General features: G+C 40.8%; 2 protein-coding genes across 6 annotated transcripts in view; one reads left to right on the top strand and one right to left on the bottom strand.

The window, feature by feature from the left end:
- The window catches only part of LOC111158367 (HEAT repeat containing 5B), a 104,311-nt gene extending 101,062 nt beyond the window's left edge, over positions 1-3,249 (bottom strand). The window contains exons 1-2 of one of the 2 annotated variants that reach the window (XM_022520373.1): positions 3,173-3,249; positions 1,754-1,901 (exon numbers count right to left, since the gene is read on the bottom strand). In XM_022520373.1, coding sequence (XP_022376081.1) covers positions 1,754-1,879 — 126 coding nt within the window. In that variant the 5' untranslated portion in view covers positions 1,880-1,901; positions 3,173-3,249. Of the gene's footprint in view, positions 1-1,753; positions 1,902-3,172 lie in introns of those variants that run through there. The other variant, XM_022520374.1, reaches the window with a different exon arrangement.
- A 45-nt stretch (positions 3,250-3,294) lies between these two features.
- LOC111158368 (G-patch domain containing 11) lies at positions 3,295-13,657 on the top strand. Of its 4 annotated transcripts, XM_022520377.1 has the most exons (10): positions 3,423-3,474; positions 3,752-3,881; positions 7,050-7,121; positions 7,671-7,897; positions 8,695-8,736; positions 9,383-9,503; positions 9,672-9,762; positions 10,632-10,748; positions 11,856-11,937; positions 13,481-13,657. In XM_022520377.1, exons 3-10 carry the CDS (start codon positions 7,075-7,077, stop codon positions 13,534-13,536), a joined length of 783 nt encoding a protein of 260 aa, XP_022376085.1. In that variant the 5' UTR covers positions 3,423-3,474; positions 3,752-3,881; positions 7,050-7,074; the 3' UTR covers positions 13,537-13,657. The 4 variants fall into 4 exon arrangements, with proteins under 4 accessions (XP_022376083.1, XP_022376085.1, XP_022376084.1 ...); XM_022520375.1 differs by lacking the exon at positions 3,752-3,881 and having other exon boundaries at positions 3,295-3,474; XM_022520376.1 differs by lacking the exon at positions 3,423-3,474 and having other exon boundaries at positions 3,585-3,881.
- The last annotated feature ends 2,545 nt before the right edge of the window (positions 13,658-16,202 follow it).

Here is a 16,202-nt window from a genome sequence, read left to right as displayed (position 1 = left end):
CATTTCCTGAGAACATGAGCACTAAGGAAGGGACAGGTTTGGGATGGGAAAATCAAGAATTTGGCTTTGAGTATCTTAATTTTGAGATGCTGTTTAAGAAAGAGGTAGTTGGGTATCTGGGAGTTATTATTGTATAGATGGCAGTAAAAATCATGAGATTATGATATCATTGAAGGAATAAATACCTACAAATACTTTTGTATTTTTCAACTGCACAACAAAACAAAAAATAGAGTAAGTGTTTCAAGGTAGAGGATCAACTGTATCAAAAGCTGCTGATGGGGGGCGCCTGGGTGGCTCAGTGGGTTAAAGCCTCTGTCTTCGGCTCAGGTCATGATGCCAGGGTCCTGGGATCGACCCCTGCATCGGGCTCTCTGCTCGGCGGGGAGCCTGCTTCCTCCTCTCTCTCTGCCTGCCTCTCTGCCTACTTGTGATCTCTGTCTGTCAAATAAATAAATAAAATCTTTAAAAAAAAAAAAAAGCTGCTGATGGTCAGCTAGGACAGAACACTGACCACTGGTTGGAAGAATCTGAGATCACTGATGACTAGACAAGATCATTTCAGTGAAATGTAGGCAACAAATTCTCACTTAGAAGGAGTTTAAGAGAAAATAGAAACTTTGAGCTAAGGACTGCAAATGAATCCAAGCATTAACTTTGTCTCTCCAGAAATACTACTAAAACTATACTAAAGGGCACGCCCCCCCAAAAGCCCAAATCTACAAGAGCAAAGAAAATGGTAAAATAATCAACAGAAAATATAGAGGCCAGGTATCTTGAATAGGGAAAGCTGAGAAGAGACCCAACTTACATCACAGAATCCCATAAAGCTCATGTTTGTTTTGTTGTTGTTCAAAGCTCTAGGCGCCTAGAGCTAGAGGGAATGGTTGAGAGTCTAGATGCTGTAAGACTCTCATGCATCTCTCCTCCACTCCAGACTTAGGGAGCTCAGCACAGCTGTGAGCTGGGAAAACTACACTGAAGACAGGGGGATTAAATGCAAGTTTACATACTGGACGTTGAAGCCCCTAGCCATCCTGAATTCCTAGAATCTAGGCAGCTGGTGACACACCCTAGGCCATTAGAGTAGAAATATCTATTCCAGGGAATGAGTAGCTATGAGAAACCTATGATACCAATGTCAGGGGTTCCTCAAACAATAGGACTAGCTACAGTGAAGCACAGTTAATGAACTTCATCCTGCCCTGGGAACTTACTACTCACTCTTAAATTTGAACAGATGCCAAATGTCACCAGGTATTTGAGGAAAGTATCTAATATTAAAGACAGAAAATAAAACATACACACAAGGAAAAGCAACTAGGATAAAACAAGATTGTGTAGGCAGAAGAAAGCAGAAAGGGAAAAAAAAACTATTATAAATTCTCAGAGGGATAAGTGAAGATACTGGGATTGCTAGGTGGCACTTTAGGACCACTTGAAGTTGGAGATAAATGAATATAAAATGACGGCAGTCATATCATTTTATTTTTCTCCAGTCACATTCAGTTGTCCAGGCAGAGACATGAAGTAGGCAAAGGTTAAAATGAGATTCAGGTTTTGCAACAAAACAGAAAAAGGACAGACAACAATTCCTATTCCAGTGTTACATTCTCGATTCCGTAAGTGACCTCACAACCTTTCCAAAACATAATGCTTGTTTTATCGCAAATCATGAACATATAATACGCTTCGTTATGTAAACCCGGCTGGAAAAGAAAAAAGAAAAAAAAAAAAAAAACCAATACCATACCTTGTTGGCAGCAACCAAGACTTTATCAAGAAATCGCAACCATTCAAAGATAAAAACTGGTCTCTTTGCTTCAGTGATTTGAGCCAAAGCTTCTTCATTTAGCAATAAACTGTGGGCTAGCTCCATTACTGAAGTTTAAAAGTCACACCTAAACAAATTAAAAAATACTTGTAAGGATATTTTTAATGTTGAAAGTCAAGTTTAATGAACGTAACCACTAAAAAAATGAAAAGTAGGGCTTTATTTTTCACTTCATTTGGGGGAAATTTACATAATTTCTTTGAGATAAAACCCAAGAACCGAATTCTAAAGGACCAGCATAAAACAAAAACAAACATAAATGAAAGTCATGCTTGGTGAGGAAGTATGAACAAAGGAATAAACGGAAAATTAAAATAAATTTTGTAAATAGCAGAGCACCTGGCTGGCTCAGTCAGTAGAGCCTGCGACTCTTGAACTTCAGAGTTGTGGCTTCAAGCCCCTCGTTCGGCATAGAGATTACTTAAAATATAAAATATATAAATATATATGGCAAATAAGGCATTATTCCAGAAGAAAAATGCGTAGCAAAACGCATGTCATTAACTTATTCCATAAATGGTAAAACTTCAGCACCAAGATCAAACACCAGCTGGGCCTGACAATCCTTCCTCCTCTTTTCCAGCCCACTGCTCGGTGCACAGCACCCTTACCCTCCCCTGGCCCAGGAGGACGTCAAAACTTCCAGCATAAAGATGTCAAACTGGGGGCGCCTGGGTGGCTCAGTGGGTTGAGCCGCTGCCTTCGGCTCAGGTCATGATCTCAGAGTCCTGGGATCGAGCCCCGCATCGGGCTCTCTGCTCTCTCGGGGAGCCTGCTTCCTCCTCTCTCTCTCTCTGCCTGCCTCTCTGCCTGCTTGTGATCTCTCTGTCAAATAAATAAATAAAATCTTAAAAAAAAAAAAAAAGATGTCAAACTGGACGTCTCCAAAAGCCTTCCTACGGGGATGGGGTGAGGGGGCCACATCCCCGTGGCAGAAGCTTCAGTGGCGACGTCTCCAAAAGCCTTCCTACGGGGATGGGGTGAGGGGGCCACATCCCCGTGGCAGAAGCTTCAGTGGCAACTCGGGGCGCTGCGCGAAATGCAGCCCGCAGATGCTGTGCGCGCTGCACCTCTGGGTTAACCCGGCTACTCGGAGGACCACCGTAGCTCAGTACCGGGCCTAGGGGAAATGCAAAAGCCCGCCGCAGGGCTCAACAGGGCCATTCGGGCTGTCAACCGTAGATGACGGTGGCCCGGAACCGAGCCTGGAGACTGAGAAAGGAAAATGTTCATTACAAATTCGATTTTCCTCTCCAGCCCTCTGAAAACGTAAAGGGGGGCAGGGGGCTGTGTGCATGTCACCGTGCATGCTCTGGCGGCAGACGGGGGTGGCCTCACCTCCTACTCTGGCAGGGGCTGGACAGCTGAGTTCCGGGGCGAGAAGCCTCTGCCAAACGACCCGGATGCCCCGCCTCCCGCACTCCGGCCGGCAGGAAACGAAAGTAGAGCGCATGCGCGGAAGCCTGGTCTTGCGCAAGCGTACTAATCACATCTTCCTAGTCCTGCCGGCCACAGGTTTCCAATTGATTGCTCGCTTGGAAACGCAGGTGGGACCTGAGGTTCAGACGTCCCACGCTGGAGGTGGGCGCATGCGCAGCGCGCGCTCGCTGGAGCTGGCCGGGCGAGAGTAGAGCTGGCAGGTACCGGGGTGGGGACGCTGGGGACCCCAGATGGCATAGTAAAAGATGGTGTGCTGTGCGCTTTTTCTGACTACCCCGTCACACCATCACTTACTACCCTCTCGGAAGTCGTTGAGTCTGCGGGATGCTTGCAGCTGGGATGGACGCGAGAAGGGAGGAATCAGGGGTCCCTGGGGTGGGGATGGGGAGGACTGAGGCTTTTTTGGTTAGGTCTCTACTCTACGTCCAGCTGCGTAGCCCTTCTCTCCCCTTGGATGTGTAATGGGTTTCTCCGTAGGTCTGAAGCAGCCTTCTTGTTGCCGCCTCCCTGCCCGCTCTCTGCCGAAACAAAACAAGACAAACCTTACCCGAACCAGACCTACTACGGTCTAACCACTCTCAAAAACTGACTAACTCCATTCTTCCAGGTATTCAGACGAAAAGCCTTGGAGTAGTCGTTGACCTCGCTCTTTGACACACCGCTTCCCACCTATTAGCTGTACCTTTAAAATATACCCAGAATCCGACCGCTCCAAACCACTTCCACTGCTGTTACGGTGCCTGGATTATCGCTTTAAGAAGTTTGTCCTTATGCTTGATGCGAATGGATGATGCTAAAGTATATTGTACCCACAAAGGGAGAGTTAAAAAAAAAAAAAAAAAACCTGGAACCCCCATTCATACCTGCCTAACAGTTAAGAGCTAAATGGGTCCCTTAAAAATAATCTGACCCGGTTTGCAGTAGCAAGAGCACTGAGACCTGGGTTTTTTTGTGTTTAGCCATACTGAGCCTTAGTTTCTCCAACTAATAAGCTGGACTAACTATTCCTGCCTTATATAGTTGTTAATGATTAAATGGAATAAAAATGTTTGAGATACCGGGTAGGCGCTAAACCATTATGTGTAAAAGTACTATTATTAAAAATGAAAAATTTGAAGTTTAGAGACAGCGGGTGAATTACCACAAATGCTATGTATAATCATATATTTTTACCTTATTATAATAAAAAGAAAAAATGATAATGTTTAAGGATGCACACATGGCTGATGAAACTAGGAAGTAAGAAAATTATACAATTGGTAGGGGCAAAGAGGACTCCTAGGTAGCTGACAAGGGTCATGATATGGGTGATGGATTATATTATCTATTACTGTATAATAAGTTATCCCAAAATATAGCAGCTTGAAATAACTATAATCACTTATTCTCTCACAGCTTTATGGGTCAAGAATTTGTTAGTAGTTTAACTTAGCTCAGACTTTCTTAAGAAAATGTAGTGAAGATGGTAGCCCAGGCTGAATCATTTGAAGGTTTGACTGGCACTTGAGGCTCTGTTTCTAAGATGTCTCAATCATGTCTAAGATGTCCCAAACATGTCCCAAGTTTGTAATGGTTGTGAACAGGGGGCCTCAGGTCTTCCTATGTGGACTTTTCCATAGAGTTGCTGAAGTGTCCTCACTACATGACAGCTGACTTTCTTTAAAATGAGTAATCTAACCAGAGTTAGAGTGATTTAAGTGATCTAAGAGCTGTACACACTAAGAGTAGTGTCTTTTATAACCAAGAAGTCACTCTCCATCATTTCCACAATACCCTATTGGTTACAGGTCAATCCTGGTCACTGTGGAAGGGGACTGTGCAAGGATGTGGAAATCCAAGAGGCAGGAATCATTGGGGGCCATCTTGGAGGCCACCGCTTGGTTACAAGAGTGTTTGTTTCATAAAAGTACATTATCTGTACGTCTGTTTTAAGACATGATGACCTAGGGAGAAAAGTGTTCTATTATTACAAAATCACAAGGTAAAGACTCTTCTTGTTCTTACCATAGCTAGACATTTAGAATTTATGGTGTTTGGGCCACAGTGGTAGGGAACTTGTCTTTGGGGTTTACAGCCCAGTTAGGAAAAATACATTAAGAAACTACAAAAACAAAAAAACAAAAACAGTACAGTAATAGTTTTCCCATCCAGTGTAATTGTCCAAACTCTCAGTTGCAGTTGACAGAATCCCTCTTCCAAGTTTAAGTCGTGAGGAAATTTATCAGTCCGTCTAGCTTGGAAGAATGTTAGATCACAACATCAAAGAAAGTGCTATAAAAATCAGGGTCTTAGGAACTAGACTTAGAGACTCACTGCTTTTAGGACTACCTTTGTCCATTTTTTCTATCTGGTTTCATTCTGCAGAATAGAATCTCTTCATATGGCCAGGAAGGTGGCCATCTGAAGCCCAGCTTCACATACTTCCAGTTCAGAAACCCCAGTGAAGGTATCTCTTTTCCCCCCAATCTGTATATTCTTATCATGTAAGGAAATAGATGCTTATCTTCCCTGGTTAGTTCATCACCTCCTCTGTTGCTGGGACATAGTATACCAGAATTGGGAGTCCCTGGTACGAGTACTGAGATTGCCACCCTCCACTAGAACCACATGGAGAGCAGAGGGCTGGGTTCCGAAAGGAAAGGATGCAGGTAAAAACAGCATGTGTGCACTGCAACCAATGACTCCCCTTTGTAACTAGCCACTGGACCAGCAGCATTGATATCGCCTGGGATCTTATTGGAAATAAGGCTTCTATCGGGCTCTAGCTCACAATCAGACTCTGGATTTTAAGAAGATCCTGAGGCAATTTATCCTGTACATAATAAAGTTTGAGATGCACCTTTCTTGATAATTATGTTATCCCTGTAAGGGAAAATAGTTACATGATTTTAACTGTTTTGGATGGAAACTCTCCTCAAAAAATGTTTCCATATACATGAGACGTTAACTGTATCAAGTTCCAAAGGAGCAGCTTGGACATGAAGTGCTATAGAGCAATGCCTGGAATGGTCAGCACAGACTGCAAAGGGGGTCGCCAAGGCCCAGAAGGAAGGAAATGTCTGTAGTCTGTTCAGAGGCCAATGAGAAGCCCCTATGACTTGACCATTGAATCCTAAGGGAGCATCAGGGGTCAGACTATGAAGGATCCCTCCTGCTACTGTGTTTAAGTGACTGGTCCTCCAGTGCCTACAGAGTAAAGCTTATTGAAGGATTTGAAACAGGTTAAATGACCTGACTTATTTAAAAAAAAAAAAAGTACACTCTGGGGCCACCTGGCTGGCTTAGTGGGAAGAGCACAGGACTCTTGATCTTGGAGTTGTGAGTTTGAGCCCCACGTTGGGTGTAGGGATTACTAAAATAAAATGAGCTTTTAAAAAAGAGCTGTCTTTAAAACAAACAAACAAACAAACCACTCTGGAGAGCATATAGGAAACAGATTGGAAGAGGAGAGGCCAAATGCAATGAGACCAGTTAGGAAGTAGTTGTAATAGTTTAGGTGAGAAAGAAATGCCTTAACTATAGGAAAAATGAGGGGTATTGTAGAGTCTTGGCAGAGGTTTGTAAGAGGTCAGGAATGGGCAGATTGTAGTGACATTCATTTGGAAATAATAGGGGATGAAGGAGGCTTGGGATAGAAGAGAATGAGTTGTTGGGGAGCTTCACACAGAAAGATGCCAGGAGGCACTTGAATGCATGGGAGAGCAGCAGAGAAAGGTCTATTTCCATCATAAACTAAAATAATAGATATTGTTACTTTATCCTATTTGATTTGTAGATACTTTTGCCATGTGAAGTTGAACATGGCAGAAGAAGAGGACTACATGTCTGATTCCTTCATTAATGTCCAGTAAGTAAAGATGTACACCTCATGTAATGGTATGTAGGAGATTCCTAAGTAATAACATTGATTTTAAATGCAAGTTGGAAGGTGAGTTCTATTGCTTTATGGGAACATCTCCTACATTTTCATACAAATATACTAGGAGCCTTTATTTCCCTTTTAATGCTAAACATTGACTTCTGCCCTTGGTTCTTGTTACTCTTCTCTTTCAAGGAAATTTCTCTTCTGCTTTATTTTATCTTATTGTCTCTTCTAATTAGTATTCAGCTTTGCTCTTTATTATTTCCAACCTCCTAGAAAAATTAGTGTAAAATTACTATTTCAACTCTCTACTTCCTTTAGTTTCCTACAGTCTGGCACCAGCCTTCATTGTTTTTATTAATACAGCCATTCTAGAGGTCACTGATTATGTTTTAATACCAATAATAACCAATAATAACAAAGGTGATCATAGAAGTGCTACTAAACTTTTAAGCAGTGTCAAATGAGTGAGTAGCAAAGTTGTGAGAAAACTTCATATACTCATCCAAAATCCCCTTTTCCCTTATTCTTCAGACAAGACATCAGACCAGGATTGCCAATGCTGAGGCAGATCCGAGAAGCCCGTCGAAAAGAAGAAAAGCAGCAGGAAGCTAATTTGAAAAATAGGCAGAAAAGTTTAAAAGAAGAAGAACAAGAAAGACGTGATATTGGGCTGAAGAATGCACTAGGCTGTGAAAACAAAGGGTTTGCTCTGCTCCAAAAGATGGGATATAAAAGTGGTCAGGCCCTTGGCAAGAGTGGTAAGTTCCATCTAGACAGAAGCAGGTGTTCCTAACCACCAAATGCTGATCTATTGATGAGTACCAGACACAACTCTTTATCCAGCTGCACCGAAATTTAAACAACTTAGCTAGTGTCTTAGGTGCTAACAAGCATATGGACAACTTTGATCTTCCTTCACCACTTCAGACAACGTTTGCCATCAAGAGCTACTTATTAGCCCAGCTTAGCCTTGAAGGTGCTAACATCTGGGATGGACAAGACTTAGAATGAAGGCAGCAGCTAGGAATGGTGACAAGAGAAGGGTTGAGGAGTGCAAGGGCCAAAGGACAGTGGAGTGACATTGAGGAGGATGGCAGGACTCTCCCCACTTGCTCTGTACCTGTGGCAGCTGCCTAAATGAGCACCTGCTGGGACAAGCTCAATTCCCACTTCCCTTTTAGAAAGTGAGACTGTTTATTAAGATGGAGAGGTCATATGTTTGTAGTAAACTGTCTTTCTCGTCTTCTCTTCTTTATTGTAATGGCTTTGATCCTCACCCAACAAGGCTTTGGTTTCTCTGGAGGCTGCCTCCCTCTTGGACATAGAGTATCAGTGTTTTCACTTCTGGAAACCCTACCTTCTGAGGGCATAGGGGGCTGTGGGTCAGCCTTACTAAGGAGCAGGTATTTGAAGGCAAGGGAGGTAGTTGATGATAGGGTATAGTCAGTAAGCCGGAGGGGTATGTATAGAACATTGTAACATTGCATACTAGGTTCGCCTATAGTTTGTGGAAGAATTTCTAAAGTAGTTTGTGTGTTTTGTTCTCTTTTCTTAGGAGATGGTATTGTTGAGCCAATTCCTCTCAACGTCAAAACAGGTATATAATTATTTTTGAGCATATTTACCAGTAATAATAACTTACGCTTAGATCTAGCACATGTATTTGCTTACTAAATACTTTTTTATGGTAGCACTGTTACAGTTCTTGTCAAAGGAAGCCCTCCGTAAGATGTTTCTTAAACTTCTAAATCTTTTAAACTAAAAAATAAAAGTTTGAGTGTAAAATAAAATTTAAATCATAAAAATATGGGAAGAAATTGTAGTGACCATTAAAAATGCAAAGCTACTTTTCTCCATTGAAATACGTCAAAGTTTTCAAAGACAGATTTATCCATTTAGTGTTTTTCTTAATACTTTGGATGAATTAAAGAGAAAAATAAATATTTTATTTGTTCGTTATATTTATATGAAAGTATGACAGTTGATCCTGTTTTCCCAATTTAAAAAATTTTATATAGCGTGACTATCTTAGGAGATCAGACTAATGATCTTTGTATAAATCAAATTGTGAGTTTGGGTTTAGGAAAAAAAAAATCTCTGGTGTTTTCTCCTGTTGTTCATGTTCAATGATTTTAAGTGATTGTCCTCCTATTAGAATTGTGTGTCATTTGCAAATATGTTAGTTGCCATGTTTTCACATGTGAAGCCAGCAGGCTCCTCAGCAGAGTTTGCTTTTTAAACAGGGAAAAGCGGTCTTGGTCACGAGGCATTGCTGAAGCGGAAAGCAGAGGAAAAACTAGAAAGCTACAGGAGAAAGATTCGCATGCAAAACCAAGCTGAAGAAACAGCTGCAGAGCAGTTTCGGTAACACCTTGTACTTGTGCTGGGTTGGGTTTCATCTTGTCTTTACTGGGGTATGTTCTCCGGAAGCTGGGCACATAGAATGGGGGAAGAGAGTACAGACTCTTCGTGGACTGTTGTCTTCTTTCAGTGAGACTGTGATTGATTGATTTGATTTGATTTATTTTTTAGACTGCGATTTAAACATAAGCACGATGAAGTGAAGCTGGAAGGGGACCTGAGGAGAAGCCAGCGAGCCTGCCGCCAGTTGGATACTCAGAAGGCAAGCCTTTCATCTGTGTTCAAATTGGAACACTTTTTTTGCACCCAGTGTAATTTGCCCTCTAATTAGACCAAAGAAAGAAAGAAAAGAACTCCCAAGCCCACTGTATCTAGCCTGCTACCCCATAAAGCTTTCATTTAATGGGCACTACTGATCTTTGATGATTGATACTCAGATGATTTGTCCACTGCAGGAACCAGGGTGGTCTGAATTACCTGGTAAGCCTCAGATAGCGTTTTTATATTTAATTGTTCTCTACTTATTTGAGTATCGATTACTCAGAGCTGATGCATATGGAAATCCTGTTCACCAGAATATTTGATTAACCAGAATAGCCTATTTTTAGTCCATGTTCAGTACCTCATGCATCCCTAACTAGTAAAATCATGGTAGATTACTATCTATTTTAGATGTCAGTGGTTTTTAAAATTCTGTTTTTTCTTTTATTTTTATTTTGCTTTGCACTTATTTTTTATTTTGATGTTTTCATCAAAATAAAATGACTTCATTTGAAGTCTCAAAAACATTTGTCAAATTTCCCTCATATGTAAATAGATCTCTGGAAGCCATCTCTCACTTTTTTGTATTCTCATAGCATTTTATTTTGTGTCTGTGTCATGACACTTAAGATTTCTAGCTTATGTGTATTAATTTATACCCATTAGGCTACGTATACCCAAGGCTTCTTGTCCCCACTAGACTGGCAGCAACTTGGGGACAATATTCCAACTGGGTCTTCATTCCCATGGTTCATACAGCACAGTGCTTGACTCTTGAGGCAATTCAGAAAATGTTGAATTGAAAGAATACGAATTCATGTTGACATGAACATGTTTGTGTTTAACTGAGAATAATTTTCCCGTTTTCAGAACATTCAGGTTCCGAGGGAAGCATGGTACTGGTTGGGGCTTGAAGAGGAGACTGAGGAAGAGGAAGAGGAAGAAAAAGAGCCAGAGGAAGATGAATATAAAAGTGAAGACTTAAGTGTATGTTTTGCCACCAGTTGTTTGATCAACCATTTTTTTTTTAAGATTTTATTTATTTGACAGACAGAGATCACAAGTAGACAGAGAGGCAGGTAGAGAGAGAGAGGGGGAATCAGGCTCCCTGCTGAGCAGAGAGCCCGATGTGGGGCTCGATGTGGGGCTTGATCCCAGGACCCTGGGATCATGACCTGAGCCAAAGGCAGAGGCTTTAACCCACTGAGCCACCCAGGCGCCCCGTCAGCCTTGGCACCATTAAGGCTTTCAGCCCAGTGATTGTTTGGGGGCAGGGGCTACTGTTCTGTGCCTCGTAGCATCAGGCCTGGCCTCCATGCAGCAGATGCCAGTTGCATCTCCCCATGACATCCAAAAATGCTCCAGACACTGCAAAATATCTCTGTGGGGAACAATCAGCCCTTGTTGAGAACCACAACATTATAAGTTTACCAAAACTTTATATAATTTCTTCCTTTAGCTTCAGTTTACACTCTCATCTCAGCTCTAGTTTGGATGATGGATAAGCTGCAAATGTAAATTCTTTTAATTTCTACCTTATTGCCTGTTAAATTTCTGGAAGTGATTCTATAGGAGTACCCCTCTCCTCTACCCACAAAGCAAAAAAAAAAAAAAAAGTTCAAAGGAAGTAGACATTATTCAAGAAAGGAATCCTATTTCTGTGGTTATTTATATATGAGCATTCTGTAGGAAACATTCCCAATTTGAAAAACCAATGTTCCACTTAGCTGGGAGAACATTGGTAAGAACTTTAAGGACAAAGGGAGACAGTGTTCACTCTCATCCCACTGGGGAGGAAGATTCTTTGAAAGTAGAAGGGGTCTTTAAAGGAGGCTGATTAAAACAGAGCCAGCCCAAGCTTCATTTTCTAAATGTTAACAAGTGGTCTCTTTGTGTCTGGCAGACTTGTGAAAATATCAGGGTGGCTGATGAACTGGGATATGTTCTAATATACACTGCCCTTTACAATTCTACCTGGTTAAGAGAGTAGCAGAAGATTTATGGCCTTGGGCTAATTTGGCAGGATCCAAAAGACCAGAAAACCAAGATTCTGTTCAGTTTGGAACTATTAGTGTACCTGTGTCCTATGTCTAGGTACTGGAAAAATTACAAATATTGACTGGTTATTTAAGAGAAGAACATCTGTATTGTATTTGGTGTGGAACAGCCTATGAAGGTAAGATACTTGGCACTTTTTCAAAATATTGAACACAAATGTTCTTTGATTTTTTTTTTAACTTTGTGTGTGTGTGTGTGTGTGTGAGAGAGGGAGAGAGAGAAAGTAACATTCCCCAGAGACAATGGAAATTCTTTTTTAAAGATTTTATTTATTTGAGAGAGAGCATGCAAGAGAGCACAAGCAAAGGGAGAAGCGGGCTCCCTGGAGCCCTACATGGGACTCGATCCCAGGACCCTGGGATCACGACCTGAGCTGAAGGCAGATGCTTAACAACTGAGCCACCCAGGCGGCCCTAACAATGGAAATTTCTTATTCCATCCAAATGACAATGTGGGATCAGTGTCTTAAGGCAATAGTGGATATAGAAATAGTTGAGGTCTTCTTTTTTTTTTTTTTTTTTTTTAATCTGTTTGAGAGAGAGAGCATGAATGGGGGTGGTGGAGGAGAAGCAGTCTCCCCACTGAGCCGGGATCCTGACTAAGGGCTCAGTCTCTGCACCCTGAGATCATGACCTGAGCTGAAGGCAGACACTTAACCACCTGAGCCACCCAGGCATCCCATTAACTCTCATCTTATTAATAAAGGCTTTTAATAAGCCTTATTAAAGATGCTTTTAACTTTTCAGAAACTAAATGTGCAGAAGGGAATTTTTTCAGTCTTCTATTTCAAAAGGAAGAATTTTTGAGTCTTGGGGATGATTTGTTGAAAACAAATTTATAAAGAGTCTTTCTTGAGCTATAGTACTTGAAAGATATTTAAAAATTTTTAAAGATTTTTATTCATTTATTCGAGAGAGAAAGCGAGAGAGAGAATAAGCAGGGGGAGCAGCAGAGGGAGAGGGAGAAGCAGGCTCGCCTTTGAGCAGGGAGCCTGATGCAGGACTCAATTCCAGGACCCTGGAATCATGACCTGAGCTGAAGGCAGATGCTTAACTGACTGAGCCACCCAGGCACCCCTATTTAAAAATTTAAAACTAGCTTTTTGGGGGCCTGGGTGGCTCAGTTGGTTAAGCGACTGCTTTCGGCTCAGGTCATGATCCTGGAGTCCCAGGGATTGAGCCCCGCATCCAGCTCCCTGCTCAGCAGGAGTCTGCTTCTCCCTCTGACCCTCTCTCTTTTCATGCTCTCTCTTAATCTCTCTCTCTCATTCTCTCTCTCTCAAATAAATAAAGAAATAAATTTAAAACTAGCTTTTGTGTAGTTAGATATTGTCCCTGAACTATAAAAATCAGAATCTTGAAATCCACTCCATTTTTTAAAATTTTATTCTATTTTAAGGAAAGAAAGGGGTTTAAACCTGGCCAGATGTCTTACAGAGCCACACACTTTCCCTTTTAAAACATTCACCCAAGTTGCCTTTGTTAACTTGAATTTAAGGATGTTTTGACAGTTAAGACTTGTTGGTTCTTATTGTGTCTTTCCCTGGTTTAGCTGAGTAAGTAGCAAACAGAGCTACAAAACACGTTATGTTAACATAATTTTCTGTAATAGTTTACCATATAAGTCATACTAATCTTTTATTTTCCTTACATAAATCACAGATAAAGAAGACCTCTCTTCAAATTGCCCAGGACCAACTTCTGCAGATCACGATTAAGACTATTCTCAATAAAGTAAAAACTTGGAAAATGTCACTGTTACCTAAAAATAGACAATTGAGCAGTTAGAATTCCCAAATTATGCCAATAAAGAAAAGGGGCCTTTTTTTTTTTTAAAGATTTTATTTATTTGAGAGAGAGAGAGAGAGAGCATGAAAGGGACGAGGGGCAGAGGGAGAAGCCAGCTCCCTGATGAGCAGAGGGCCTGATGTGGGACTTGATCCTGGGACTCCAGGATCATGACCTGAGCCGAAGGCAGTTGCTTAACCAAGTGAGCCACCCAGGTGCCCGAAAAGGGGCCTTTTATATGTTGTGTTCTTTTTGTAACTTTGGAAGTACTTTGTATTTTATACTTGTTCACCGACTTCAAAAAAATAACGCTATTTCAGAACACAAGTGTTATAGACTCATGCAGTTACAATTCATGACTCGATTGTGATGCTTCTGGAGCTTAAGGATACCTTCTTATTCCCCTCTTCACTTTGGAACAAATTGAGAAATAAGACATGGGAGTCAGAGAGTTATCAAAATGTCAGCTTTATTATCAGTGAAGCTGAAGTAGAGGGCAAGGTTGGCTTGTTCTCCTATCAGGCTCCCTGAAATATCTCTGCCTGGACACAACTGCAGATCTCTGCCTTGCCAGGGATAGAGCCCACCTTTGCATTTGGAGACCATTCAGCTTTCAAGGTGAGAGAACACACTAGGGGCTGGGCCACACGTGCTGGGTTCCTGCTCCCCAGATCGTTCATCAGATGAGACACCTGTCTGTCGAGAGGAATGAATGAGGATTCATGGAGCTTGTTCCCACACTTCTGCCTCCCAAGGAGCAAGAAAAAGTTCCATCCCTCCATGCAAACATGAGGAAGAGGGAAGGATATTTCCTTCAGTAAGACTGGTATCAGAGGCAACATTCCATTAATGCTACTTCGATCTAGCCAGTTTTAGAAACAAAATAATTATGATACTTCTGGCAAAATCATGACTTTTCATGAAAATGTGAATATCCATTGTAAGTGAGCGATTGCAGGTTTTAGCTAACGAAACTTAAAAACTGGGAGTAACCTTAAATATCTGGTGATCCAACTACTTACTGTTTGGGAGCCCTTGGACAACATTCCCAGCAGGTGTTAATCCAACCTCTGCCTTTATTTTTCCAGGCACAGAGAGCTGACTGCCTTAAAATGGGTCATTCCATTGCTGGGTAGCTCTATGTGATTTTTAAAGTTATTTTTCTAAAATCTGCTTCCCTGTAATTTAATCAAATACAGCTAAAGACATACCATGTGGCACACCTCTAAAGATCTTCAACCAAAATGTGACATCAAAAATCACAGAACTTTTTTTAAAGTTCACAAACTCAGGTCTTCCCGAGTGATTTTGATTCAGCTGGTCTAGGATAATTTCTGGATATTTGTATTTATTTTGAAGTGTTAAGAATGAGTCTGATAAGCACCTGTGAATAAGAACTAGCGCTACAGGCTAAATGTAGAGCACTGTTATCTTCTGGGGTACAATTTTACAGCTCATTTTTCAGTACCATTGAACAAGAGATCACCCTTCTTCCTCTTATTAAAAACCACACACTCAAAAACACAGCAAAAACCAACCTATATTTGTGTTAAGATAATCAGTAATACAACTTGCATCAGCCTCTGACCTAATATGACCTAATTCATTTGTTCTCAAGTTTAGCCTGGGGAGTTTAAAAAGGAAAATACAGTGTGGTACCCCCAGAGATTCTGATGTAATTGGTCAGTGTGGCCTGAGCATTACTATGCTTCATTCTACGATGCAGCGGAGCCTGCAAATCACTAGTTAGCTTCTAGGCCTCCATTCTTCAGAAAATGAGTCATTATTTTTATGACTATATACATATACATATATATATATATATATATATAATACCAGCGTTTACACACTTGGATAATACTATTTAATATTTACTTTTTCACTTAAAAAACAATAAAATTGAATTAATAGCTACAACAAAGGAGTTTATCTTTCCTTGGAATTACAGTCAGGTACTCTCCTGTCATTTCAGCCAATATCCTGACATTCATGCAGACATTCTCAAAGCTACATGGACTGCTTTAGACAGAACAGAGTTAGGCACCAGCTTCTTTTTTTCTTGTTACTGACTCTGGAGAAAATCTCCCACCTGCCTAGTGACCAAGAATATTTTTAATATGTTCATGCATAATTAGGCTGAGAATGTGCAAATAACCTTGATGGAATCTGTGACTCCACCAGAGTTGTGGTCTACATTTCCAGGTCAAAGGCTAGAAATAAGCCTATCTTGGAGAGTGGGAAATATCCCTCCATTCTTTAACATTGACAAAGAAAAATATAGGCTTTCAATATAAGTAAAAATTTATTCTTATTAATATGTCTTTGTTGATCTTGTAAGAACAATAATGAAAACCAACAGAAGCACATTATTAAAAAGAATTTTTTAATTTGCTTTAGTGAATTTGAATTTGCTTCAGTGCAATTTATGTGAAATTTGGAACTTAAATTTTAGCACATGATGTCATTTACTTTTGTTTGTATTGTGCTGTTTGTTTTCAAAGTCCTATAATTTCTAAAGTGTTTAATTTTCTTAACATAAATCCAAAATACCAGAGCTTCTATAATTCAAAATAAACAGACTTTAACATACGAAATT

This window comes from Enhydra lutris, unplaced genomic scaffold, assembly GCF_002288905.1.
Source record: "Enhydra lutris kenyoni isolate GAN:26980312 unplaced genomic scaffold, ASM228890v2 scaffoldscaffold59, whole genome shotgun sequence".
Lineage (NCBI taxonomy): Eukaryota > Metazoa > Chordata > Mammalia > Carnivora > Mustelidae > Enhydra > Enhydra lutris.
This window is presented reverse-complemented; position numbering and strand designations above follow the sequence as displayed.